This window comes from Lethenteron reissneri, chromosome 20, assembly GCF_015708825.2.
Source record: "Lethenteron reissneri isolate LAM-NWPU_2019-01 chromosome 20, ASM1570882v1, whole genome shotgun sequence".
NCBI classification, from domain to species: domain Eukaryota; kingdom Metazoa; phylum Chordata; class Hyperoartia; order Petromyzontiformes; family Petromyzontidae; genus Lethenteron; species Lethenteron reissneri.
This window is the reverse complement of record NC_083798.1, coordinates 14,732,810-14,758,817: the sequence shown is the minus strand read 5'-3', so window position 1 is coordinate 14,758,817 and position 26,008 is coordinate 14,732,810. Positions and strand designations below refer to the sequence as shown.

The window sequence follows — 26,008 nt, the reverse complement described above, 5'->3', positions numbered from 1 at the left end:
GAAGACACCCGCAGTAGCAACTAGGGCCGAAACGAGTGGCAAAACGTGCTGCCGCTCGGGCTGTTCCATGTTGGGTTGTGGAACGTTTAAAATTCCAAGTGCTGCACAAGTGGGGGTGGGGGGGCATATTAGGAAGGGGTGTCTGACGTGACATGAACTCATATGTCATAGGTTGGCCTTGGGTTCAAGTTCGGGGCGGCCACTGGATTCCATCCACGGACCTCTGCAACCAGCGACGAACGTGCTACCGCTGGATCAACCAACCAAAGTTGGGAGAGAAAAAATATTAAATACACACTTAAACTCCAACGAGCACCACAGCCTTGCATGTCATGCATATTCCATTTGTAACCTGAGAATATGACCAATTGCACCTCATTTCGTCAAATCTCAGATGCTCGGCCGGTTTGAGCTTGTACAATGCTTGCTTGGTAGGGTGGCCACCTGCATAAAAACAGGTGGTATAGGCCGCTGCAGAGGGCAGTTCAGAAAAAATGAACTGTCGTGCGGTACGATACTCCCACGGATATCTCCACCCGCAGCCCGCGCTGAACAGCGTGGTGAAGTATGGTCAAATGATGAACACAAAACGGGCTGCTGCGTATATACGTGCATTTGTAATCCACAACACCTTCACCGAGTGTCAACAGTATTTTCCTGGTAGTTTGCTGCATTGGCCTCATTTATTACCTAAATGAGCATTTTGTACGTGAGAAGAAACGCGCACCTGGATAAACGCACTGAATCAGCGGACAAGTCCAACATCCACAGAGCCAGGCAGTGTTGCCAACTCCTTCAAGTGGAACGTTGCCTAATGACCATTGACACAAACCTCCGGATGTTGCTAGACGGTCAAATATGTCACTGGACAATTCACCAAGTATTACGCACGGTGTAAACTCATGACAGGACCCTGGATAGATCACCAATAAGTTAAATCATGTCGGTGGACAGTTTATTAAATATTTAACACAGTAAAACTCATACAGGTTGCATACATGGGATCGTGTGACTGGAGAATGTACTTAAATTATTGTGAATTTGTAATTTCCGTAATCTTTTGTCAGAAAACAAAACAGTATCACAAATGAAACCATCAGCAGCGGCAATCACGATGTAACATTACCTAACAAAACCACACGAATGCGGTTGCCGTCTCTTTGATTGTACGCGAAATCGCGGCGGAGCGCGTGAACGAAACATTGCAACGACACGAAAAAAAAACACATCGCAACGGTCCTACAATTCATGTCGGTGCGCGCTCGCGTCGTGAGCGAGTCACCGGCTCTGGGATGTGAACTGGGGCCTTGGCGTCTCGGTGGCCGTGGGGAGGACTTCCGAGGCAATCGTGCGACGGGCGCCTGGCGCCTGCGAGGCGTCTCGCGCAGCTGAACTTTGATGCGCATCACTGCCGACGCAAATCTCGCCGGCCCGGCATCACTGTTTGCCCACGTGCAAGGGGATGTAGCGATGTATAAACCAATTAAGGGGCTACGTCAAGAAAGCGAGGCGGCGTTCGTCACGAAACTCGCCGCGTTCAACGCCCGCTATCTTTGCTCTGACGAAGGGACATTGCCTCAAACGTTGAGAATATTACCGGGTTTTTTTTTTGTTCCATTCTCGGATGAAGATTAATACGCTGAACTTTTTTTTTACTTGCGTAGAATGTAATAAAATACCATGGGGACACTAAAACAAGGACCCCAATAAAGTGATAGCATGGACATAATGCAAAGTTGTTTACATTAGTAGATTGACTTGGTTTCTAATGTCCCTTTGTTATCTGTACAGCAATATTATTTAACCCAGGGCGGAGCAGTGGTAAATTTGGTGGCGTACTGCGCTATATACCTAGATACCCCGAGTCCCATTTCCGGCCACGGTTAACATCAGTGGCGAGCGATATCTGAACAGGTCACATGATACCACCCTTTCCCAATCCACACTGACGGGTCTGGTGAAGTATGGTTAAATAAGCCCATGACCAACACATTGTGGCGAGGCCTTCATCTAGCAGTGGATTGACAAAGGCCTCGATATTTTCATCATCATTTAAAACCGAATTAAAAATTAAACTACTTCCGTGGCTTAACAATATTGGGTTCGCTAAGTATTACTGCTTTACAACAAAATTAATATAGGCATGTAGTACCAATAACCCATCTTATTTAAATTATAGCACGTGACAGCGGAAAGCGTTATGTGTCTGTATATCCTGAGGTGTTCCAGAGTCGTGTATTGCTTAGGTATATTGAAATGAAGGCGATCGCGCACTTTATTATAGTTGTGTTTGCAGGAACATTGGCCTCTCGATTTAAACAAATAAAAGTGCGTTCCCGCTCAGAGTGAGTTGCAGAACTCATCTCCAAATTACAACTCAAAGAAAGTTGTGGTAATTCCACCTTCCTATGGCACGGAGGCCACTTTATACCTGACAAGCACCATCGATAGTGATTGACGGATGAAGGCTTCCCCTCCCCCACGCCTTGTCGGTGATGGGTGTTGTTTGACCATACTTCACCACGCTGGTCACTGCGGGTTGGCAAAGCGAGAGTTCCGAGGGCCGGTTCAGATATTCCACTCGCCGCTGATATTGGGCCGCTGAGGATATTACAACTCTACCACCTGCGTCTTTTTGCATCTCCTTCATGATATAACAGCTTATATATCAGCAAATAGCAACAATGGCATATGGTTTTACGTGCACCTGTTTGCTTTGCCTAAGTCGCGGAAGAGGGCCGGGGGAGTAATTTGTTGAGCAATCTGTGTAATAGACCGTGAAACTAATCGAGTCGCGCGCGTAAGCAAACCGCACGGCGTAATTAATCCGTGCAATTGATTGCACGGATGCTGGGGCCAGACGTGAGGACGGAGGGCTATAAATGAGGAGCGGACCACTCTGTGAGTTCACGAACCTGCCTCTCCGGCATCACCCGACTCCCGCCGCACATTCGCTAACCAGCAGCACGTCCGGCAAGTATTGACGATGACGACGACGCCCGCCCGCTGAGCAATATCTGTCGACCGCTGCGCAGGAAGAGATGAGAAGTGTCGTTGTTTCTCCCGCGTGCGTTTTCGAGCCGTTTGTGTCCCGTGTCGTTCGGCGTGATGTCCCCGCCTCGTGAAGCGAAACGTCGGACGTCGTGCAGTAGTGGTGTTTTCGAATTTATTTCCATGCATTTTTGTTTTTTTACGTGCGTGTGAAAGTTGATGTCGTGGTTAGTGGACTGCACTGCGAGCCCAGCGACAGCTGAGTTCGATTTCCAGTCATGGTCAACGTCAGTGGTGAATATCTGAACCAGTGATGGGCCTCCATTAGTTCGACTCGGTCTTAACTGAGTACCTGCTTGATGCGGTGTATAAACAATACAATTGAGGAGACAAATGCAGCCGGGCGTGGTGCTGGTCACATTAACCTCCTCCTACATCATGGCAGCCTAAATAAACGCTTGCTAACAAGCACTTGCCCCAGTAGTCCGTTAAAAGGCTATACAGGGGATATTTTCCTTTTGTGTGTGTGGAGTTTGTGTAGCATTTATCACGAACATTGGGACTGCTTGTAATCACCATAGACATGTGTGACATCCGCCATAGCCTGCACAAAATAAGCACCCGTGCTAGGTTAGGGAGAGCACTGGAGTATCTCTAATCCACCTTGAGAAATATATAACCACTTAAATTATACACGTCCAGTCACATCCCTTTTTTGTCAATCAATTGTTGGACGTTAGCCTGCCTTCCCACACCAACGTAGCCCTGCATTCAAGCGCGACGCTGCTGACCTTCCGAGATCTGAAGCTAAGCAGGGTGATTCGAACGTAAGCTCAACAACCGTGGGGTTATTCAGAAAAGCCTTAATGAGTGTTAAAGTCTAATTTCAGGAAGGCCCTGCGTTGGACTCTTGGGCGAATACTTGAATTTTTAAAATTGTATTGTTGTTATTGTTTTCCCGCTAAACCTTGCGATGTACATCTGCCCTGCTACTTCTGCCAATGACCATCGGTTTCTGCAACACCCCCGGCACACCTGATGATGTGAATGGTTCTCTCCGTAGAAACAATGAGCGACACGGGATTCCTGGCGGCACCGGTGCTGCTGCTGCTGCTGCTCGTCAGCCTGGCCTCGGCGTCTCTGGAACAAGCGGCATCGCGCGACGATGATAGGTGACCCCACCGCCACCTACTCCCTTCATCGGGTGTCACGCCATGTCAAGGAATAAACAAACGGGAAGGGTAAAAAAAAACTGAAACGCTGTAGGGGCAATTAAAACAATCCTACCGAGCCTGCGATTGGGTTGCAGAAAACGGCTTGATGTTAAATATTCGCTTCGCGTTCTGTATAATTCGGTGTAAAATAAAACACACACAAAATGTTTTGAAGTTATTTTATGCAACCTGACACCAACGCTGAGTTGTCGATGCGATCCAAACAAAGGTGGTGACTTTTTGCGACCACAATTGGCTGCAGAGCGTGGAGGGGCTTTTTTGCAAAACAAAATCACAAGCAACAGGACTGATGTCATTGCGACATCTATCTCATACATTTTAATTCAACGTCAAACGCAGCCGTGCCATCATCACAGCACTATGGCAGCACACTTGACATTACCGTGACAATAAAGCCTTTTTTTTGCTTAGCCATTAACATTCCAATACTGAACAAACGTCTTCCATTCTGCACAGTTTCTTGTCACCTCCATCCAAATATTCTAATATCATCCATAGGCCTCATAATGCTGTCTCCCACTCTCTCTCTCTCCTTGCCTGCTTTGGCCTCAACCCTGTCGTTAATCTCACCCACTCGTCTGTCATCTGCTGTCTTAGCTCGATGTGCTGTCCAACTCCGTTTCAGTTTTGGTTCACTTTGTACATTCCACCAGTCGCCACAGTTTAACTTCTCAAATCTTCATTTCTAAGTATTGCCCTTCGACATTTCGTTCTAAATCCTCCTTTCTTCAACTCCTTGGCAACCTCGTATCTCTCTTGCTTGTTCCAGGTGCGTTGCCCTCTAGGTCACGAGTTGCATTATACAAGAATCAAGAAGTTTCACTTTTTCATTAACTACATTTCAAACTGACGCAGAAAATCCTCGGACACAGAGCCTGGGTACTTTATTATAAGATAAGAACTGTTTAATTATTGGATCACACGTTCCTATCAGTGACATCCGGCGGCAGACGCTTAACACAGAATAAGTAAGTGTCGACTGATTGGTTTTCCACCTTCCCTGCCGGACATGTGCACGTGCAGCCCTGTTTGTCAAACCACTGCTACATGGTGACTTTTACCGCACAAGTTGTGGCTTATTCAACCATACTTCACCATTGCTTTGCGGTGCGCGCTGTTGGTGAAGGCAGTGAAGGCGGTCGTGAAAGTATGGAAGAAGTGCAGTCGATACAACACGGGATTTAGCTGCACGTTTCGAATACCGCCTGCCATGTAGCCATGCTGCCCTATAACAACCCGTGTTTGCATGGGGCTCACCCATAAAATCACTATCCAGGCTCAGCACTGCTGAGCTTCCGAGATCTGACGAGATCCGATGCTTTCCGTGCAATTTGTCTATCGCTAACTCTACTTGAAGCCAGGTCTCACACCAGAGAGATCATTCTCGCAAAAAACCTAAATCTCTGAGCAGATCGATGCTCGCGGCTGCTCCCAACTGCTCGAAAAAGACGTCCGCATAGAAGCGATTCAGTTGAAACACAGCCGAGTTGCTCAGGTGGGTTGAACCCGGATTGATTTTGTGTTTTTTTTGTATTCACCACTTTTGCTCTGCCCTCGAACCGCGCAGCGCCGAACGTCCGCTGAGCAAGCGCCACTCGGAGGGCACCTTCACCAGCGACTACAGCAAGTACCTGGAGAACAAGCAGGCCAAGGACTTTGTACGCTGGCTCATGAACGCCAAGCGCGGCGGGTAAGGTCATAGGTGTACCACCTGCACAGGCTTGTCAGTAAATGGGGAACGCGGGGGTTGCAGCCGCACGCTCACGTTGGCCCAGCGTTGCACGTTTACCGGGCTTCTGTCAATCCACTGCTGGTTGAGGGCCTCCCCCGGTCTCGTGCGGGACGTGAGGGTTATTTGACCATACTTCACCACGCAGGTCAGTGTGGTTGCCTTTGCTATACATCAGACCACTGACTCGTCCTTTTGTAATTTGTGTGCCGTAAAGTTGAACGAAACGTGTTTTTGTCATTGAGCATATTCATAACAATTTTATTTGTTTATTTTCTGACAAACTTATGTTTTTCCTCATCATTGGTTTTCTTCACTGAGATGGTTTGTACTATATTTTGTTCGCAACTCAGGTCTCCCTTGTAAAACTATCTACTTTTGTCTCCATTGTCAATGAGGTTCATGCGATCAAGTTTATTTCATAACATGCAGGAAAATAGGTGTCCTCAACGGCGATGTTCATCCCTTCGTCAATCCACTGCTGGATGAATGCCTCCCAAGCCGTGTGTCAGTCACAGGAGTTATTCGACCATACTTCACCACGCTGCTCAGTGTGCGTTAGTGAAGATGGGGGGGGGGACCCGGAAACTAGTTCATATATCCCTCGCCAATGAATTTGCTGTGGCCAGCAATTGATTGTGCAGTGCGTTAACCACTACACCACTACTCCAACCATCAACGGCAATACATAACGTATGATGCTTTGCAAGTTAACAGGGCATCTCTATCCTTTCGCATATTATACACAGCCTTGGAGAAATTACATGAGTTTATTTCACGTATGAATTTGTCATACAGCACGTGTTAGGATAACCAAATGCACACATCCATTGACCCTCAGGTTGTAGAATTGCACAGTGGGGGCCCGTCAGGGAACGTGCATTAGAAGTCCTTCCTGGGGCAAAGGAGGGAACGTGCCCGAGAGAACGTCCTCGGCACAGATGGAGCAACGAGTGTGGTTTTATTATTCATGTTTTTGTTTTTTGTTTGTTGCGGTTGCACCCGATTCAAGAGCCGAATGGCTCACAGAGCTATACCTAATAAATGAAACTGAAACTGTCTTCCCGGCTGGGCCACGTGGCGAGCAAAATCTTCTCTCACCGTGCGTTCACCGTGCACCACGCTCGACTGCCCGCGGTAGTGAATGAATTGCGAGTGGTCTGCGAGATCCCACGTGCTAACTGGAGCGATGAGATGAGCTCGTGTGGAGGAGCTACAGACGGCTCGTTGCATCGCGTAACAGCAGAGAGCGGCGACGGCTTCCTGTGGTCTTCATCCAACGGTTAATAGATCGTGAAATGATGATGACGACGGGACCGTGAGGAGGTTGTGCCTGTCCCTCCTGCAGCAGTGAGATGCAGCGGAGGCACGCTGACGGCACCTTCACCAACGATATGACCTCCTACCTGGACGCGAAGGCTGCCCGCGACTTTGTCAGCTGGCTCGCCCGCTCCGACAAGTCGCGCAGGGAGTGCGTACGCGGCATCGCGTGCATCCGCAGCGTGCACTGACATCCAGCATGCACCGCTCACCACCAGCACGCACTGCTGAATCTCCAGCACGTATCACTAATCCCCAGCATGCACCACTAACCTCCAGAGTGCCCCAGAAACATCCAGCATGCACCAATAAACACCTACATGCACCACACATCACCAGAATGTACCGTGTTTCGTTGTTTGCCCTTCTCTCGCACCTCCGATTAGCACGCTTGGCTACGTACGGTGCGAAAGAATTTCACCATGCATACATTACATACGTACATAGCACAAATCGCCAACATGCACCGCTATAACCTGCAATCACCACTCGCCTCCGGTGTGCACCGAAATGAGAGCGCTAAGCCTGTGAATGTCACTCACGATGAGCCTCCCCCCGCCCCCCGCGTGTGCAGCGGAGGAGATCACCTGGCCGAGAACTCCGAGGACAAACGCCACGCGGAGGACGTGAACGCGCTGCTCGACAGGACGATGGCCAAGAACTTCATCGAGTGGCTGGAGAAGCAGAGCGGCAACGACCAGGCAAGGGCTGAGCAAACCACGAACAAACCCAGCTGGCGGGGACAGGCAAGTCAGTCGTCTCTCAGGGCCTATAGACTATGGCCTAAACCGGTGTTCTTCATTGCAAGGCCCGCGAGCCACTGGCGGCGCCTCGTGGTCTTTAGTGCGGGCTCTGACGTGCAGCTCCCGACAATGCACAAATGTGAAAGGACCCTATCATGCTGTCAAACCAAATGGTTTCAAGTGTGTGGCGGCCCTCGCTCTGATGTTTTATCGGCGAAAGTGGCCCTCCTATGAAATTCTAGATTTGAAAATTAGTGATGAACACTGGCCTGAACGTTGTAACGAAAAGTGGCTTTATTATGGTTTGACTCACTCCTGCCATGGGCGTGTGAAATTTCCATGCCTGGTCAGGGTTGTAAACGGTCGGGGAGCACCACTCCACGCTCGTTTGAGCTGGAGGGGTAAAAAAAAACTTCTGCTTTTGATTGAATGTAAGGTCTATCCGTGCGCATGTCGTACTCGGATTTGCTGTCATGGCCAGATTTGTGCTCCGTAATTCTGTTCTGTTCATGCGTATGGCAGGAAAAAATATGTTCAGGATCTAAATGCCAATGTCGAGATCTTGTGCGGGCAACAACGAGAGAGCTTCAGGCGTGAGCCTGTGCAGTTTTGCTCGTCCTACGTTAACGGAGCACAGGCTACAGTGGCTTACTATACGGTCTGTGGTTTGGTGGTTGTATCGCCACAGTCGCACGACTGTCGCTTGTTTTTAAATTTACATTCATGAATGAGATGAACGCGTCAGCCTGTTGATGGTCTGACCTGGTTAATGGCACCAGAGCCACGCTCGGAAATCATACATTACAATAAGGCCGTATTCTCTAGAATATAAGACCACATTTTTTATTTAAAGCTTTCGTGACTGCAGGGATTCATATTCTTGGTTCTTTCGGTAAAGTCACGTAGAAGGGAAACAATAAAATAATACAAATATAAAACAATTAAATTCTCACGACGTTTCCACTGCAACACAAGCAATCATCATCATGTGTGAAATCCACACCAACTTTTTTCAAATGTATTGCTGTGGATTTCACACATGATGATGATGATTGCTTGTGTTGCAGTCGAAACTTCGTGATAATTTTATTGTTTTATATTTTTATTATTTTATTGTTTCCCTTCTACGTGACTTTACCGAAAGAACCAAGAATATAAGACCACACTTATATCCCTGAATTTTAAGCAAAATTTTGGTGTGTGGTGACTGGATTTGCACCATCTCACACTTACGCTGCCCGCCTCCTTCACAAACCCGCTCTCGACTGATGAGCTCGGTGAAGCAATGGTCAAATATACAAATAACCTTCCCCGCCACGACCCGCACGCACGGCACGAGAAACCCCTTCGTCCGGCGGTGGATTGACACGCGTCCACTAAAGTCGCCCGTTCGGTGTGTCCGTCCGTCTCTCGCAGACGGACTGAGGTGGGGAGAGAGACGGAGAGAGGGACGGAGACGAGGGAGAGAGGGGAGGGGAAACCCGCTCGGCCAACTCCATCGCGCCGCCTGTTATTACGTTTCCCCCGCGCCGCCCGCCCCGGTGGCCTCATCGGATTAAAACTCAGCCCTCCCGGCTGCCGCAAATTCGCATTTGCCTCCTACCCACTAACCCCCCCCCCCGTGCTTTTACGCCTGTAAATAATTCATTACAGAAAATGGCAATAAATTAATCATGAATCAGTTCACTGCGTCTGTTTTGGTATAAAGTGTCTCTCGCTGTATTATGGGATTCCTGTGCCAATAGTGTGTTTGTGTGCGTCAGGCCCTCATATATTTGACGAGATTAGGAGATACAAAAATATATTACTATTAACCCATGTGATGCAAATCATTTGTCAGATTTGAGATGTATTTTCTGACTATGAATGCTGTAGGTTGACCCATGACCTCTTTACGCATAAAATGCTTAAAAAGCAAGGCTAGGCTGTTACCATTGGCTCATCACCGTGTTAACATTTACGCGTATTGTTACTTCCATCCCAATGCGTAACTGCACCAAAGATAGGTGAGGTTAAACCGTAATATGTTTTACGTTGTATGTATACGAGTTTGTACTCGTGAAGAAGGTTTTAATGTAAAGGCAGGGACACGTCACTAGGAAGGATGATGATGATGATGATGATATCCGATGGTCGAGACTAATGGGGGAATAAATGGAAGATAAAAGAATCGCCCAACTGCGACTGTGGAAAAGTCCAAAACCATCAAGCACATCACCGATGAATGCTCCATCCGTGCGCATCATGTCGCTATCGCTGAAATCCACACTGCATCAACCACATCATTGGACTGGACGAGCAACCTTTGCATTCATTTATGACGATCATTAAGAAAAAATAACTGTTACTTTTCACAATGCCATACGGAAAAGGATGGAGGAACGACACACGTCGGAAACGACAAACACTGGGGAGGTGGCGCAACAATATTAAGTCAGGGGCAGGAGCAAACCTCCCGAGCGATGGTAATGACGTGGGAAGACGTTCATCCAGCAGTGGATAGATTATGGCTGTGGTTGGTGGTGGTGATGATTAGTTTGGCGATACTCTGGTATGGAGGGTGGCACAGGTGACAGCGTCTCCCAACAATTCCACACCGTCTCCCGTGACCACCTATTTGAGATGTGTGACAAATCACTGGAAATATGCCTGCTCCCATTGTTTTTAAATCCTTTATATTAAGTTCGCTTGCGTGCTTGCGTGCTTGCGTGCTTGCTTGCTTGCTTATGACAGTGCAAATCTTTCGGTCGTTTTTTAACCCACTTCCCGTGATCCAATCGAGCTGACATTTTGCACACAGACTCGTTGTGCGAAACAATTAATGTTCGTGAAAATTTTTTTCCAAAATTTTACACTGTTTAGTGAAAACAATTAAATATTTAATTATCAATTGCTTAATACTGGCAGACAATCATCTGACTCATAGGTGGCAGCCATCTCAAGCTAGAGGACGAGAGGACTCTAGCCGCCACGCATATAAACGATTTATAGTAAAAAGCTTTGTTTTTACGGGTTATACTTATTTGCCAGCTAAGATCACATCAGATGTTGGCAGCTGAGCATGGTTGGAGCCTGGATAATCCTTGTGGGTGGGTGACCACCACGGACGCGAGGTTGTCATAAGCTGCTGCAGGGCTGTGGTGCTTGCTGGTCAGCAAAGGGCAATACAGCAGCATTCGCTATTGTATTGTACTGCTATGCTCCCACGTCTATGCTTTCCCTATTCATCAGCCAGCACTTGACCACCTGAATATAAAATTGTAGTTGTTGCTCTGTATCTACATGAGCCATACCAAATGAAGAAGCCCGCATCAACCAACGTGAAGTGTGTTCAAACAAGCCCCATGACGACACAGCGTGTGAAGGTCCTGATCATCAAGCGGTGGATTTGCAAAGAGGTGTACATTGCAGACCTCGTGCCTGTGGCCCAATGAGAGATGTTCGCCGCCTGGCGGACAAAGGCGCAGTACTGCGTTTAATGCGCTAAAAGGTAACGGTTGGCAAATTCTCACGAATCTTCACGTTACTCAGAGGCGCAGTTTCAATGGAGTTTGCAGGTTTTTATAAAAAGACAACGAATCAACTCGCCGGTAACCGGTCTGTGCGTTATAAACGGGCACCTTACGCCTCATAAAATGCAGTGGATGAATGGAGGTGTTGTGTGGATGTGTTCCCCAGGAAACGTGGCACGTCAGGCTAACGTTCTAACGTTGCATTTTTACTGGATCTAGAGTTGTCTGGATATTAGTTTGCGGGTATTTGTCAACATACTGCCGATCTGAAAAAAACATCGCCGCAGCCAAAGTCGGTTTGGGTTTTAACGAGCGTGTTAATAATCGGTGTCGCCTTAAGAAAACATTAATAATCAGCCGGAGCTGTTCGAGGCTGAGCTTTGTAAAACATCTCTCGCTCTCCGACGGGAGAAAAATTCCTGAGCATGAGGTGGTGGTGGGGGGGGGGGAGAACCAAGCGAGGCGGTTTGTGCGGTGTTGGTTTTTAGGGCTCGCGAATTGACCGCAGAACTCACATTTTGCTGAGCATCAGCGTTAATGTTTCACCACAGCGCCCACGTGGTTCGCGTTTTAACTGCTCCCTGTGAAGGCATGTGACCGAGTGCCGGGCGAGGCTGAGGTTCGACCGAGTTTGCTCCGCTGTTCCTGCCTCTTGCAAAGCTTACAAAACTTGGCTCGGCTCAAGCCGATTCACCAGCCCCGCCATGTCATCCTCCTCCTCCTCTCTCCCGTGGTGCTGCTGTTGCTGCGTGCCTCCCGAGGGCTCGCGGGACGAGGTGAGAGGCGTATTTGTGGAAGAGGATGTGACGGGGCTCAAGCACGCCGTTCGGTGATGCTGCCTGCGTTGGCAGTGGTGCACAATGACGGATAACACTAAACACGCTCAACACATTTCGTCAATACACACCGGCTTCAAACGAAACATATTCGAGAGGCGACGTTTCGGGCAATGACCCTTCATAGCGTGATATTAAGGCCATCGCCCGAAACGTCGTCTGAGCATTGTTGCAGCCATATTCGGTTTGGGTTTCAATGCAGCGTTATTGAGGAATGTGTTGGAATTATTCTTACTTTCGTAGGCTTACCGTGGTTTGCTGTATCGCATTGCGATGTTTTTTCGAGTTGTACGGTGTGTTGTTCGGCACGATGTCCGACGTTTCGATCCACGTGCTGAGTGAGAGCTTATTCAATTCTCTTCCTGAAGAAGCTCCCACCATATGATCATCTTCTTTACACGTTCGCTAAGTATGTGTGTATCTTGGGCGTGTATACCTCGGGCAGTTATTGAAGTTGACCTTGGATCAACATTCTGAGAGGTGTGTCTGCATGTTCAATACTATAAATACCATTTGGATTTACATAGCGTCGAAAAAAACCAACGGCATCTCAATACCCCGTACATGCGCATATATTTGTTTTACGCATATATATACTGTATAATATGTGCAGCATGTACATCCTGGAACAGAGGCAAGTTCTGACAAAGGCAGCAGAGAAGCAAGAAGCAGGGCATTGAGTCTGGACTTAAACAAGGGCAGGGAGCCAACAGCACGGACGCCTGGGGGGGAGGGGAGTCGGTTCCAGACTACAGAGGAGCACGAGAGACCATCTCACTGAGTGAACTTTGACCGAGGGCTCTGCGACTTGAAAGCCACGTTTGCCCGAGCAAAGGCACGGCTGGAGATTCATTGTAACAGAACGTCGCCATCACCGGCAGCGTTAGCAGCAACGGGCACGCGACGTCCGTGTAATAGTGTCGTCTAAGCGCATTTGCGGTCATCGGTGAATGCTGCCTGCTGGTTAAAGTTGTGGTCGTTGTTTCCTTTGCGACAGCAGTGGAAATTTGTCGATGTGTGCGATCGCGGGTCATTAAGTAAGTTCAGCAGGTTTTTTACTTTACGGGTCAAAACAGTATTTGTACTTGCTAACAGGCAGCGACATGTCTTAGTAAAACACGCGTGCGGAGAGGCCACAGTCCAAACGTAAACACAAAACGCTGTACCCAGCACTCGCAGAGATCTCGCTCGCTCTCGCCATGTGCTCCGGATTATTGGACGAATTTTTGCCCCCCCACAGTAATTATATTATCAGCCAAAGTTTTGGGTGGAGCGCGCGTCTAAAACATCCGTAGGTTGTGTGTGTGTGACCAGATTTGTAAAGATACGCAGTAGATTGTGTTTACATGGGGCACACATTCTAGGATGAGCGCGTCTTTATAATTCTGGAGAATACGAAGCACGCTCACTGTGCGGTTCTGTTGCGTAATGGTGCTAGTTGTGTTGGACTCCAGCCCGCGTGTGTGTTTTTTTTTTACTGAGTATATTTGTTTTATTGTCAAGCGAGTTACTTGTGCTCCAATTAACCCGGCTCTTCCCGGTTTTGCCACTCGCTGTTATTATGCATTCGGAGTTTGGTGACATTATGCCCCATTTAGTTATTATCGATTGCAATTAAACCCTACTGTTTCTGGTTTAAGTAATATTTTTTTTAAATTAACAATAATAATATAATGAATTGCCTGTGACTGACACGGAATGTGCCCGATGTCGTAACCTAAGCAGTAATTGAGCCTGGACAGCGCTTTGGATCGGCGACCACTATGCATAACCGGTTGTTATAGGCTGCGAGGCTACGTATTGGACGGAATAATGCAGTTCAAACTAAATTGTACTGTACTCTGCTATGCTCCGACGTTGATGCTCCCCACCTTCAACTACACGCACTGGCAAGCGTTGTAAAGAGTGCAGCCAAACAACAACAACCCCCATAACTGGCGGTTTTGGGAGCTCTTCCCCCAGAGGGCGCTTGACAAAGGCGCTGTAAGTTCAGTAACTCATTGACTGTCACGAGCCTGTTCATACGCACGAGAAATTCAAGAGGTCACTGCAGGCAGATGGTAACATCCCAAGCAACACAGCGACGTGGCGGTGCTGGTCACGTGTATTTGATTTGCACAAAACAGCACAATGTGAGTGAATGTTGGCTCTTCAGTAGCATATAATTTATACAGCAACAGGAACCCATTTTCATATGCTCCTCCCCATGACGCACGTGGCATGGGGAGGCCCTCATCCAGCAGTGGAGCTCCGTAGCATCGGGCGTCTGGAGGGGGGGGGTTGAACGCCACCTTCTGAAGGCCACCTTCTGAAGGCCCCCTTCTGAAGGCTTACATTCTTACAGTAAAGTAAAAAAATATTGCTACCAAAACTATTTGACAGTAATTAAGCGCTGGGGTGTCACGGAATGTCCTCAACACACAGGGGGGGGATGCGCTAAAACACAGAACCCATGACAGACACAAGCAGATCATATCATCACTCGTTCCGTCGAGCATTTAACATCGGCTTAAAGATCCTTCACGATACCTCGGATGCCCTTTAACTGCTTCCTTTCTTTCCACCCCTTGCTCGGTCCCTCTCCTGTTCTCCATGTGTAATTCTGTGCTCTGAGATGTTTACTACCTCTTGAAGGGTATTACACGTGATAATTGTTTTATTACCCTTTTATCTGGCAACAAAACTGACGCCTTTTTTTTACAAGGAGTCATGTTTGCATAGACCACAATACCTTACAGTCGTAATGCAAACAAAAAACATAACTCTGATAATGTATGCACTGTCCTGGAAGTTTTGTTTCCAGATAAAAGGGTCAAAAAACAATTCTCATATTTTTTCTTCTGGCAAATGAGGTTCCAATGGTGTAAATGCTTACCCCGAGCTCTCATACTCTGATGGTGAATTGTCTTTGAGTTGTGCGCCTTTTGGCGTCATCTGGTCCAACACCATGTTAGACTAGGCTCTAAGGAAAGCTGTCTCCGGTGTGGACCAATCAACTTCAAGGACAGTGCATACATTATCAGTTATGTTTTTTGTTTGCATTACGACTGCAGGTATTGTGGTCAATGCAAACATGACTCCTTGTAAAAAAAAGTGTCAGTTTTGTTGCCAGATAAAAAGGTAAAAAAACAATTATCATATTTCTTATTCTGGCAAATGAGGTTCCAATGGTATTACACGTGCCAGCTTTGACGAATGTTTGTTCGGCATTGTATCTGCTGTGCCCCCATATTGAGTTGGTGTATGTCCCCCCCAGCCCGTTGAAATAAGAACACGGTGCAGGGTGGTTGTAGCAGTGGATCGACAGACGTGGCTGCACATGTGCACGTGCACGCACAAGCACGCACGCATCCGCGATGCCTTGTTCTGGCATTTAGGGCCCACGTTTCGTGTCCTTCCGTGAGCAATGCAGAGGGAGCGGCTGGTCCACCGGGGTGGCTCGCGCATCCCTACCGACGAGCAGGCCGGCTACAGCGGCGACTCGGCCGAGCCGCCTCCACCCAACCGCGGGCCCGTGGTCTCCGCCCGCAAGGCGCGACCTCCTCCTCCTGCTGCTGCTTCCGCCGAAGGTTCGAACCAAATATGCTCAAATTGCCTCCCCCCCCAAATATGTAAATAAAAACAATTTGCTAAACCTTGGCCACAATATCTGGACTTGGCTTCATATAAATAAATGCATAGATTTCTGTTTATATGATTGTGGTTATGGTTGTACTTTATTAATCCCTAATCTCTGCCATTGCATACAATGAAACAAGAAATGGTAAAACATTCAAAACAGAGCAATGTAATACAATACACTATTAGACATTATTATTAAAAAAAAAAAAGTCCCCATCCCATGTGTTAGTGAATTTTTGAATATTTTAGGCAGGAAATTCGTTTTCAAATTTAGATTTTTTTTTTTCTGGGTTGGGACCCCCAGACCCCCTGGAAGATTTGGTCCCCCCCCCCAATGTTGACTCCATGGCTACGGCCTTGGTCCGAATCGCCAGTGTCGCCGAGATTGACCAAGCAAACCGGTGCTCGTCGTGACTCTCATCGGGACGACATCGGGGGAGTGCTGGCGGGCTCTGCGTGTCTCTAATCCAGCACCGTGGATCACACAAATGTTGTGAAACTCGTCTCCTGTAGGCGTCGAGGAGGTGACATAACCCTCACTCGCCAAGAGATGGTAGTTCGAGCAAAAAAATGTGGACTCCACATTTTCCGGCTTTATGGGATGTAGTAATATCCCCCCCCCCCCCCCGCGGTTTACGTTGGAGATGCGGATCTTCAAACGACGTCAATCAAAGCAATTTGATCTACGAGAGCTGAACAAAGACAACGGAGGGTACTGTGTTAATGCGCGCATCTTCATCCTTGACGTACCCACAATGTACATTAAATTACTTAAAATACTCTACACAACACTGAATAACACAAATTATACAGGGCACAATATTATACAGTACACCATAAAAATCACCAAAATACATAAATAATATACAGTACAGTACATTTCTGTATGCGTGAGAGCCAAGTAGTTTGTCTAGAGGGTAGGTAAAAGCGAAGGCTGAGGCGACGGATACAAGAAAGCATGGATGATGCTGTCAGCGACGTGTGGATTCAGGCGACGCAAATCTGTAGCAACACGACCACACTCAATGATAGCTGGCGCCAAACTGTGCCACATGCCCTCCCGCATGGCCTTGTGGGAGCCTCCATGTACCAATAAAGTAATTTTATTTAAGTTTTTCTTTGGGTTCCATTCGAATCATGTACATGTACGTCATCGGAACGGGAAAGGGTTAATATGGGGAACTGCAGAGCTACAAGTTGAAATAATAACAATTATTGGTGGGCCCATGCCCCACATAAGTGATTCAAAAAAGCCACGTCAATCCGGTTAAATTTTTCACTATTGCCCATTCTGTGGTGATGGCCACACTCGCTGGCTGCTTTCCGCAGCACTTGACAGGCACGGCGGAGAGGAAGATCGAGGGCGAGCGCTGACCGTGCGTGCGGTCGGGGTGCCCGACGTGGACTCCCGCGTGACGGACGCGGCGGAGACGTTCGCGAACCTGCAGGCCGAGCACATGGGGGTCACCCGCGCCCGGCATGACCTCTGCAGGAGCGCGTGCTGCGGCACCGCCGCCAGCCAGCACGGGCTTGCCGAGTGCCTCCGCAACCTGGAGCTCCGGCACGGTGAGAGATGCCGCGAGAGGCATTTTGTCCGATTGGGAATATTGGCTCGGACGTCGGCGATGGAGTTGAACAATGCTGGTTGCGTTTGAGTACACGAACTCGCCTTTGTCATCCACTATTTTTCTTACCACTAATATCTCCATCGTGACCAGCATTGTGATTTTTCAGAAGTGAAGTCTGTAAGCTCGTGTCCATAATCATGCTATGGCTTATAATTAGGTACTTCTATTATCTGACATGTTAAGAAAGTGGGCTTGGGCAGAACATGTCGCTAAAAAAGATGATGGGATGGTGGTTAAGATAAAGTTATGGATACCAATGAAGTAAGTAAATGTACCCAGGATGATATCCACTATAGAAATGGAGCAATGAAATTCTATCATGTGCAGAAGAGCCTTTCATCCAGCATGACGAAGGCGACCTGACATGTCACAAATGCTTAACAGATTAATATTACAATACCAAGTTCGTTTCAGTGAATTTGTAAAGAATATGGTAACAGATTTTATTGAATGTTCACATTTTTAACATGAAACAGGTCTATTTCAAAATCTTACATTTTGTACGTGTTTGTACATAACCTTATCATTGCCCCCATGAGTTTACAACTAAAATCCCCCCCCCCCCCCGTTACGTACTGTATTATTTTCAACCCTACAGAGACGGCGCTTAAGATAGAGCTCAAGGGCTACAACTTCTCATTGGTGATGAAAGACGGCGGCGTGGACATGCCGACGAGCGTGCAGGAGGCTGCTCGACTCGTTTCCGAGTTGAGCACACGGGCGAGAGCCTTCCTGGGAATGAGCACGCGGCTGGACGAGATGATGGCCGCCCTGCTGCGCACCGAGTCCACAATCTCCAAGGAGGTTTCCGAAACCAACAGAGACTACGCGGACAACGTGCGGGCTCACGACAACATGCAGAGGAGCCTGGCCGAGTTACGGCGGGGACGCAAGGACGTCGCTCGCTACAAGGAAGATATAAGCAGCCTCTTGCTGCAGGTCGCTCAGATAGCTGGGGTGATGGAACAACCTTCCGAAGACTAAGGATCAGATTTCTCACGTTGCAGAATTGGCGAAACCACACGTCAACCTAATCTTGGGTACGTAGGAGTCGCGGAAACAACAGCGCTCACCGCGAGCACAGGATAAGGGAGAGAAACCGAGACAAAGGAGTGAACAGAAAGGAAAATAGAAAAACACGGAGAAATAAGCAGAGAAAAACAAAATCGGGCATATGGAGTCAGGGGGGGGGGGGGGGAGGGAAATAGGAAAACTCGACTCACGTAAAGAGACAGAAAACGAGACAATGAGATAGTGGGAGACGGAGGGAGAGACATTGACAGAAAAGGCAGAGGTAAACAGAACTTGTTATTAGATAGTGGTGGGGGGGGGGGGGGGCGATAAGACAGACTTGATAATTAAAAAAAACGATTCAGCTTCAATTGATTCTGAAACTTAGACAAGGTACGTGGCATTCAGTCCGATAGTCAAATGTGCTGTACGGTGCACCCTTACTTCTTGGTGTCGGAAACACACCTTTTGGCAAAGAAACAAAATCTTTGGCTGGCCAATAATATGGAACGAATTATCACAAATGTGTTATATTTTGCTATTTTATCCTGTTATATTCTACGTAATCATATAATTATGATGCAGCTACCTTAAGCACTCCTGCACAAGCATAAATGAAAACATTTTTTAATTAAGTACTGAATACCAATATTCAGCATCTTAAATAGGTATTGTTGCAAAGAAACCATGACCTTTTTTTAAAATATTATATACACTTTGCATGTTTTATTCGATCATAAGCTTAAAGTTTTGCACATAACCTAATATCGGAATTTAAATGTACCCTACAATTGGGTTGTGCAAATAAGTGCTTGAGTAAGTTATATTTTTTAGCACTGCATTAACCCAACATGAAATAATTAATTACTGGAAACATCACGTGTCACGGCTTTTATTTCATAAAATAAACATTCCAGGGTTATAATATTTTTTTCACGAGCAAATGTACAAAAAATGCTACTGCCATTAACGTGCCCTTTAAAGATGCAGAGGACAGCGTAGGATATATTCAGAACGTCCTCGAAATAACGGTGATTTTTTATTAGCAAAAAAAAATGTGCTCCAGAAGATCAAAACATCAGAACAGTATGCAAGGGAATGCGGACTTGCTAATTAGCTGCATCTTTGGAATATGCAGAAACTGTCACGTGCCAAGCAGTCCCAGTTTTGTATTGAAGAGGTAATGTAGCTTTCGACTGTGCATTCCCGATTTAGTTTGTGATTATGTTCACGTTTTTTTTTGTTAACTTTGAAATAGTTTTTTTATTTTTCTGAACATATAACATTACAAATTGTAAATTAGATGAATCTGATCCTCATGGACATAACAGGGTTTTGTTAGGAAATTTATATTTTACCGGGGTACCCTTAAATTGAATTAAGCCAGTATTTTGACAAGACTGTCAAATGCGCTTTAACTCGACTCGTCAGGCTTTGGCTCCGTTGTCTGCTGTGAGATATGCTGCTGAAATATTTGGGTGAGGTTCTGAGCAGGTTGTTGGAGCACGGAGCTGGTCTGCGAGCACACGTGCGACAGCGTGCCCACCAGTTGGCTCTGTAGCACCTCCAACTTTGGCAGCTTCGAGTAATCCAGTAAACTTTGCTTGCTCATCAGCACATCGTCCACGCAGCCCCCTGGGAGGTTTGGAAAAACCAAATTACACAATGGGACAATGTTATGAGGTCGGGTAAACATTACTGTTTTTAAAAGCAGTTCTAAAGAATTTAGTTATCAATCTATATTTAACAGTGCTTATCTCCAGTGGCTTCCTAATATCGTCCCTTTCTGTCAATACACTTCCGGATAAGGGTCTCCCCAAACCATGCGGGCTGTGGGGGTTATTTGACAACCGTCAACGTGAAGGTAGGGAATGCAGACGTTAAGTGCGTAGAAACATTGTAAAACAATGGATTTTTATGCACTTTCCTCTGCTGCCCACCACAGCTCTATAGGACGATTGTTGGACGACCACAAAGTGGAACTCGTTTTTGTCAACTCCAAAGAGATGACACTCACATCTACCGCAAACTGAGATTTCAACCCGCAAGTGCAACTTTCCAATTACAAGCCACACGACCTAACCCCACTGCGCCAACCAGCTGGCTGTGTATGAGAAAGGGTGCAACGATATTGTCCTTAAGGAGTGCTCACCTAAGAGAATAACCTGTGGGACTGCACGCAGCACTCGTAGGAGTTCCCGCACGCGAGGTTCATGACTCACGACCAGAACGTTATGGCAAATGAAGAGTGGCTTCAAGTTCTTGTATTTGCTGTCATTCAGGAAATACTGTACAACCTGTGAACACATTTTGTGCTATTAATAAACAAAAAACATTCGCTTTGCCTCTAACTACATTTTAATACAATTGTTGATATATTTTAAATTTTAGACACGTTCAATCGCTATAAAATATTTGCGGTCACCTTGTTTGGAAATATCTTGGCATAAATGTCGTGCTTTCGAAGGTGATGCCTAAACATCACCCAGTCTTCATCCTTCATCGGTCCAAGCTGGCATATGGTGACCATGCGATTTTCACGGAACAACTTCTCCACCTCCCTTTCCAGCAGCATCTCAAGTTTGTTCTTCTGCTCTCACACAGACATGCAATCCCTTATGCAACCAGTGGTCAAAATGGCTTTGAGGATTGCATATTTTAAAATGATGCAAATGGACCATAGGGTTTTTTTTTCCAACATAGCCATCACAAATAGACAATGCTTGAAGAATACCATATGGTAAATGCAATCTCTTTTGGGTACAATGTTTAAATTACCATATTTGTCCAGACCAAAGATAGGGTATACTTACATGGGGCTGCAAATGAGCATTGTGCATTACATGATCATATGGGTCAGAGAATATATCAAAAGTTATTGACGTAATTTTTATTGTTAACAAAAGCAGGCTTGTGTAGGACAGTCGCTAGAAGGGATGATGGCGAGTGGTCAAGATTACCGGTGGAGTGGTATCCAAGGCAGGGAACATGCCCGGGGGAACATTGTATGTATGTACGTTGAACTTCTTTTGCACGGTACGTAGCCAACAATGATGATTAAATGGAACGAGAATGTCTGTCCTTACTCGAAAACATTATGCCTGGAATAAGACAAGACGTACCTCTTCCATCACGTCGGCAGACTTGATGCATTTAGGGGGCACGAGCGGCTTTGGAGTGATGACTTTCGTCAACTCGAGCACTTTTTGCTTCAAGTGTGGAATGGGCCGTTTGTGGCGCGTCACTGCCCTGGCGTTTCTCACAAACTCCAGCCGCGGAACCCAGGCTGTGGGTCGACCCCACAAAAACAAAGCAGAGCAAATTATTCAACCGTATTTCACACGTCAATGACCAAAAACATGTAAAATGCACCCAATCTCATCAGATGTCAGAATACAAGTGGGTATGAGCCTGAATAGTGCTTGGATGGGCAACCCCCATACACAACAGGCATTATCGGATGCTTTGGGGCTATATTGTGGGCAGAAGCGGGTGGTGCAGCATAATCCAGCGCTGTACTGAACTGTTTTGCTCCCATATCGATGCTCCCCACCTCCATAACCAGCATCGCGAAGTATGGTGAAATAACCCTCACGACTCGCACGATGTCGGGTGGCCTTTATCCGGGAGTGGATTGATAAAAGATAGAAACTTGTACCTCGCACATCACATTACACCTCATGGATGGCTATTTACAGATTGACAAGTCGTCAGCAAGTGAAATCTCAAAATGAGCTTTTCAACCAGTACCAATTGCCTTACATGCGATATGCGTGAGGATCCATATTGTATTACTGAATTTCAGAATCAGAATCTCTATTTATCCTGGAGGAATCCGACGAGCTGTAATTCAGCAATGGCCACAATGCTCCATATACACATGAGTAAAACTAATATTGTACAGCCCTTTTTCAATGCACTGCCAGACAAAGGCCTCCCCATGCTCTATCAATCTGGAGATTATTTGCCATACTGCTAAGATGGAGTTGGTGAAATGGGGGGGTAGGCAGGGACAGGCCATATTTATCTCAATAAACCTAGGTCTATCAAAACTGTGCAGATAGAATTTGTCATCGAGATGAGTGGTCGCTGCAAATATTACTCAGGTCGCTAAACTCAAAGTGCAGTGCGTTAACCACTGTCACCACCACACACATTAGTGCCATGGAGGAAAGGTACTGCAATTGTATAGAGGATAAAATATAAGAACAAATCCATTAACGCAAGACTTGCAGAGGCACAACGTACAGCACTTTGGGCATTTTTTCGCATTTAAGTAAATGTCAGCTTTTGCCACTAAACCTCACAGTAATGCTAATATATTAAATGTACAAACCACTATCACAACTACTAAGCTGATGAAAAACAACCGACATCACTATGAGCAGGGTTTTAAATCTTAAACCAATTTTGGTGAGAGGCAACAAGCAACACGTATACCACTTCACATAATTACTAGACTTAATAACATCTCGGGAAAGTATTAGTGCATATGGACCCGAGTGGTTAAACTAATTCCCCTAATCAATTAGGGACTCAAGAGTAGTGTAAGAATGTTTTTATCCATTTTTTGACGTTTTAAGTATAATTCCATCAACTGGTACATTGTTTTCAATTCAAATTCAATGCAAAATGTCCCTATTAAAAATGCATCTCAACAGTTGTAATTTCACAGTTTTCACGTGATCGTACACACTGCCATAGGATATTGTACAGTAGATACAATAAAGTTTTGATGGCTGTCGGGCGGGCAAGTGCACGGCAGTGACGTCACCACGCACGCCTGCGTGATAACGTCACCCGCATTCCCCACAGCATTGATTCGGGTTCGTGCGTGCCAACGTCAATCCTCCCTATAACAATAGGTTTTACCCTTTCTGGCAATAAAACGGGTGTTAAGATGTTAAAACACCAAACAGAAACATTTTGCAAGGAATCCCGTCTGCATTAATCACACGTACTAGTAGTGAACATGCAAACAAAAACATGCTCCGGTTAAATATGCATTGGCTTTGAAACTGATTGGTCCACACAAGAGACAGCTTTCTTTAGAACCTCGTCTCAAAGTGTTAGACCAGAGAACGCCAAAAGGCGAACAGCACAAAGACAATGCACTACCAGGGCATTTATAGTTCGGGGGTGAGCAGCTACAACATGGGTCCCATATTGTGAAGCCCTCCCCTTCAGTCACTCGGCCACCACGGCCCCGTATCCCCCGCAAATGCGCTGGCAGTGCTCGTCTTGACCTAACAACGACTGTCATGCTACTGATGATCCTATTAGAATCTGTGTTTATTCCAGAGAAATCCTCCGGGTTGTTCCATCCACATTAAGAAACATGCGTTTACATTACTTGGCTGCTATACATGAGCCACTTGAGTTATCATTTGTGGCAAAGACCGGTTCTGAAAAATACCTAGTGGCTCAGTGAGCTTTAGCGGGTAAAATTTTTGTTTAGTGATTTTCTTACCTTTCCTATATTTTGCAAACCTATAGTTTTGTAGTGTTTGTTGTAACTTTCTGCCCTAACCCTGCTTGACATCGGTGAAAAAGAGCTTCACATCTTATCTGATTTCTCAAGGATAAATAAAGATTCTGACAAGCCTATGACCACCTCATCCGAAATGATTACGCCCGTTTGCTCAACAGAGCCTGAGTCTCAAGACTATTTCGGGAGAGTAGTGCCAAGTTTTACGCAAAAGTTACATCACTAAGTGAATCGCACTTGAGTAATTTGCAGGTACCGTTTTAGCATTGGGATGTTCGGCCAATAACAGTTCCATTGTACGAGTTGTTTAAGCCATGGGAGGAAGCTAGCGAGCTTGGGAGGGAACCCATTCAGAACAGGAGGGGGGGGGGGGGGTCCCACGAAGAAAAGTGCCTGAGTCGTGAACAGAGGTCGCAAACGGGGTTTGATTCCTTACCCGTACCCGGCCGCACCAGGGTCGCAAACGGGTACACGTTACCCGGCCGTACCCGTAACCTACACGTACCCGGCCGGGTACGGGTACCTGATTGCGACCTCTGGGATGAAGCCATGTTCCAGGCGCGGGTGGGTTGATTCTGGGAACTTGAATTGTGAGAAGAGACAAGACGTTGGGAAATGAGTGACAGTTACTCACCAGTGAATCACGGCCTACCCGTACCCGACCGCACCAGGGTCGCAAACGGGTACCCGTACCCGGCCGGATACGGGTAGCCGGGTATCCGGTAGGGTACGGGTATCAGGTACCCGGTTGCGACCTCTGGTCGTGAATCAAACCCAACAACCTCCTTGCTGTCAGCCACAAGTCTTAACACTGCGCCATCCTGCCGCCCAATTAATGCGCCAATCTCGTCAGATCTGGAAGGTTAAGCAGGTTTGAGTCCGAATAATGCTTGGATGGATGACGACCGTGGGGGGAAAAAAACAAGCTGTTGTTATATGTTCGTGGGGCCACGTTCTGGGCAGTGCAGTCAAATCAGTGCTGTACTGTCATCACTCAGCCACAGTGACAGGAGTCAAGAATGGTTAAACAACCCCCACAAATCCGCACGGCGTAGGCAGCCTTTAGTCCAGCAGTGGATTGCCAAATACTGTAGGTCGTATATGCGCATATGCGGACAGACCTCTTAGCCAAGTAACATGCAATTTGCTTGTGCGCTATTCGTCATGACAGCACACTCACGACGCTGCCTGCATGCCAGCTCGAACTCCTCGACCAAGTGCGATACGAGATAAGCGAACACGGCCCAAAGTGTCGAAGGCTCGATGACAAGGAGGTCTCGGGCCAGACCCAGCAGGTGCCATGGGTCGGCTGAGATGACCGGTAGATGCACCACCAGCTGTACCCCCTACTGTGCCAACGTTGTTGCGTTTTATCCGTCCGGTGCTCCGCCCGTTGTTGTGAGCGTCGCTCCTCTACCCTCCCCGTTGTTGCTGGAGGGCCACTGCCTTCAACTACCCAGCAGCAGCGACCTTCACGAGCCTCCTCCACAGAGGTCGATCTCGACACCGCTGGTTACCAGTCATCGGCATGTCCACTCAGCTCCACGTCCTCCTGTAACCGCGTCAGCTCCGACTCTCAGTCCAGCCCACGGTCGTGCCCGTTTAGCCCCCTCTATGCGACCAAACGTTCAACAATGAGCAGTTTCATTACGGACGCTTAAACACAAACACCCCCCTCGGAACACAGAGACACACACAGAGATGAACGCACCGCGGGACCACGCCAACCCGCTCCTCGTGAAGGTCGCCATCTTACTCCGGGGAAGTAACACCCCCCACCACCACGCATCCCCTCCCGCAACGTCCGCGCTTCCCATTGGCCACGCGTCTCGACCAATCGGCGCGTCGCGTTCTGAGTAAGCCCGCATCCTATTGGACCACCAAAACAAAACAA

General features: G+C 47.2%; 3 protein-coding genes across 3 annotated transcripts; 2 read left to right on the top strand and 1 right to left on the bottom strand.

Moving 5' to 3' along the window:
• The first annotated feature begins 2,923 nt into the window (after positions 1-2,923).
• On the top strand, positions 2,924-9,633 carry GCG (glucagon). Its single transcript, XM_061554471.1, has 6 exons — positions 2,924-2,973; positions 4,055-4,163; positions 5,794-5,916; positions 7,304-7,426; positions 7,850-7,976; positions 9,435-9,633. The coding sequence occupies exons 2-6, from the start codon at positions 4,060-4,062 to the stop codon at positions 9,441-9,443; spliced, it is 486 nt and encodes a 161-aa protein (XP_061410455.1). The 5' UTR covers positions 2,924-2,973; positions 4,055-4,059; the 3' UTR covers positions 9,444-9,633.
• A 2,473-nt stretch (positions 9,634-12,106) lies between these two features.
• Positions 12,107-19,348, top strand: LOC133344839 (uncharacterized). Its single transcript, XM_061555068.1, has 4 exons — positions 12,107-12,306; positions 15,779-15,935; positions 17,317-17,553; positions 18,214-19,348. The coding sequence occupies exons 1-4, from the start codon at positions 12,235-12,237 to the stop codon at positions 18,597-18,599; spliced, it is 852 nt and encodes a 283-aa protein (XP_061411052.1). The 5' UTR covers positions 12,107-12,234; the 3' UTR covers positions 18,600-19,348.
• A 154-nt stretch (positions 19,349-19,502) lies between these two features.
• Positions 19,503-25,939, bottom strand: MRPL10 (mitochondrial ribosomal protein L10). The gene is made up of 5 exons (XM_061555067.1): positions 25,826-25,939; positions 21,749-21,912; positions 21,052-21,216; positions 20,779-20,923; positions 19,503-20,261 (listed from the first exon to the last, which is right to left on the bottom strand). Exons 1-5 carry the CDS (start codon positions 25,929-25,931, stop codon positions 20,041-20,043), a joined length of 801 nt encoding a protein of 266 aa, XP_061411051.1. The 5' UTR covers positions 25,932-25,939; the 3' UTR covers positions 19,503-20,040.
• Between the last annotated feature and the right edge of the window lie 69 nt (positions 25,940-26,008).

Excerpts from the sequence above, each read along its gene's own strand:
- MRPL10 (XM_061555067.1), bottom strand. The coding sequence starts at position 25,931 with ATGGGAAGCGCGGACGTTGCGGGAGGGGATGCGTGGTGGTGGGGGGTG. Across the intron at positions 21,217-21,748 it reads CTGCCGACGTGATGGAAGAG|AAGAACAAACTTGAGATGCT; the intron begins GTACGTCTTGTC and ends GTGTGAGAGCAG. Across the intron at positions 20,262-20,778 it reads CCCACAGGTTATTCTCTTAG|GGGGCTGCGTGGACGATGTG; the intron begins GTGAGCACTCCT and ends CAAACCTCCCAG.
- GCG (XM_061554471.1), top strand. The coding sequence starts at position 4,060 with ATGAGCGACACGGGATTCCTGGCGGCACCGGTGCTGCTGCTGCTGCTG. Across the intron at positions 5,917-7,303 it reads ATGAACGCCAAGCGCGGCGG|CAGTGAGATGCAGCGGAGGC; the intron begins GTAAGGTCATAG and ends TCCCTCCTGCAG. Across the intron at positions 7,427-7,849 it reads TCCGACAAGTCGCGCAGGGA|CGGAGGAGATCACCTGGCCG; the intron begins GTGCGTACGCGG and ends CCGCGTGTGCAG.
- LOC133344839 (XM_061555068.1), top strand. The coding sequence starts at position 12,235 with ATGTCATCCTCCTCCTCCTCTCTCCCGTGGTGCTGCTGTTGCTGCGTG. Across the intron at positions 12,307-15,778 it reads CCGAGGGCTCGCGGGACGAG|AGGGAGCGGCTGGTCCACCG; the intron begins GTGAGAGGCGTA and ends TGAGCAATGCAG. Across the intron at positions 15,936-17,316 it reads TGCTGCTGCTTCCGCCGAAG|CACTTGACAGGCACGGCGGA; the intron begins GTTCGAACCAAA and ends TGCTTTCCGCAG.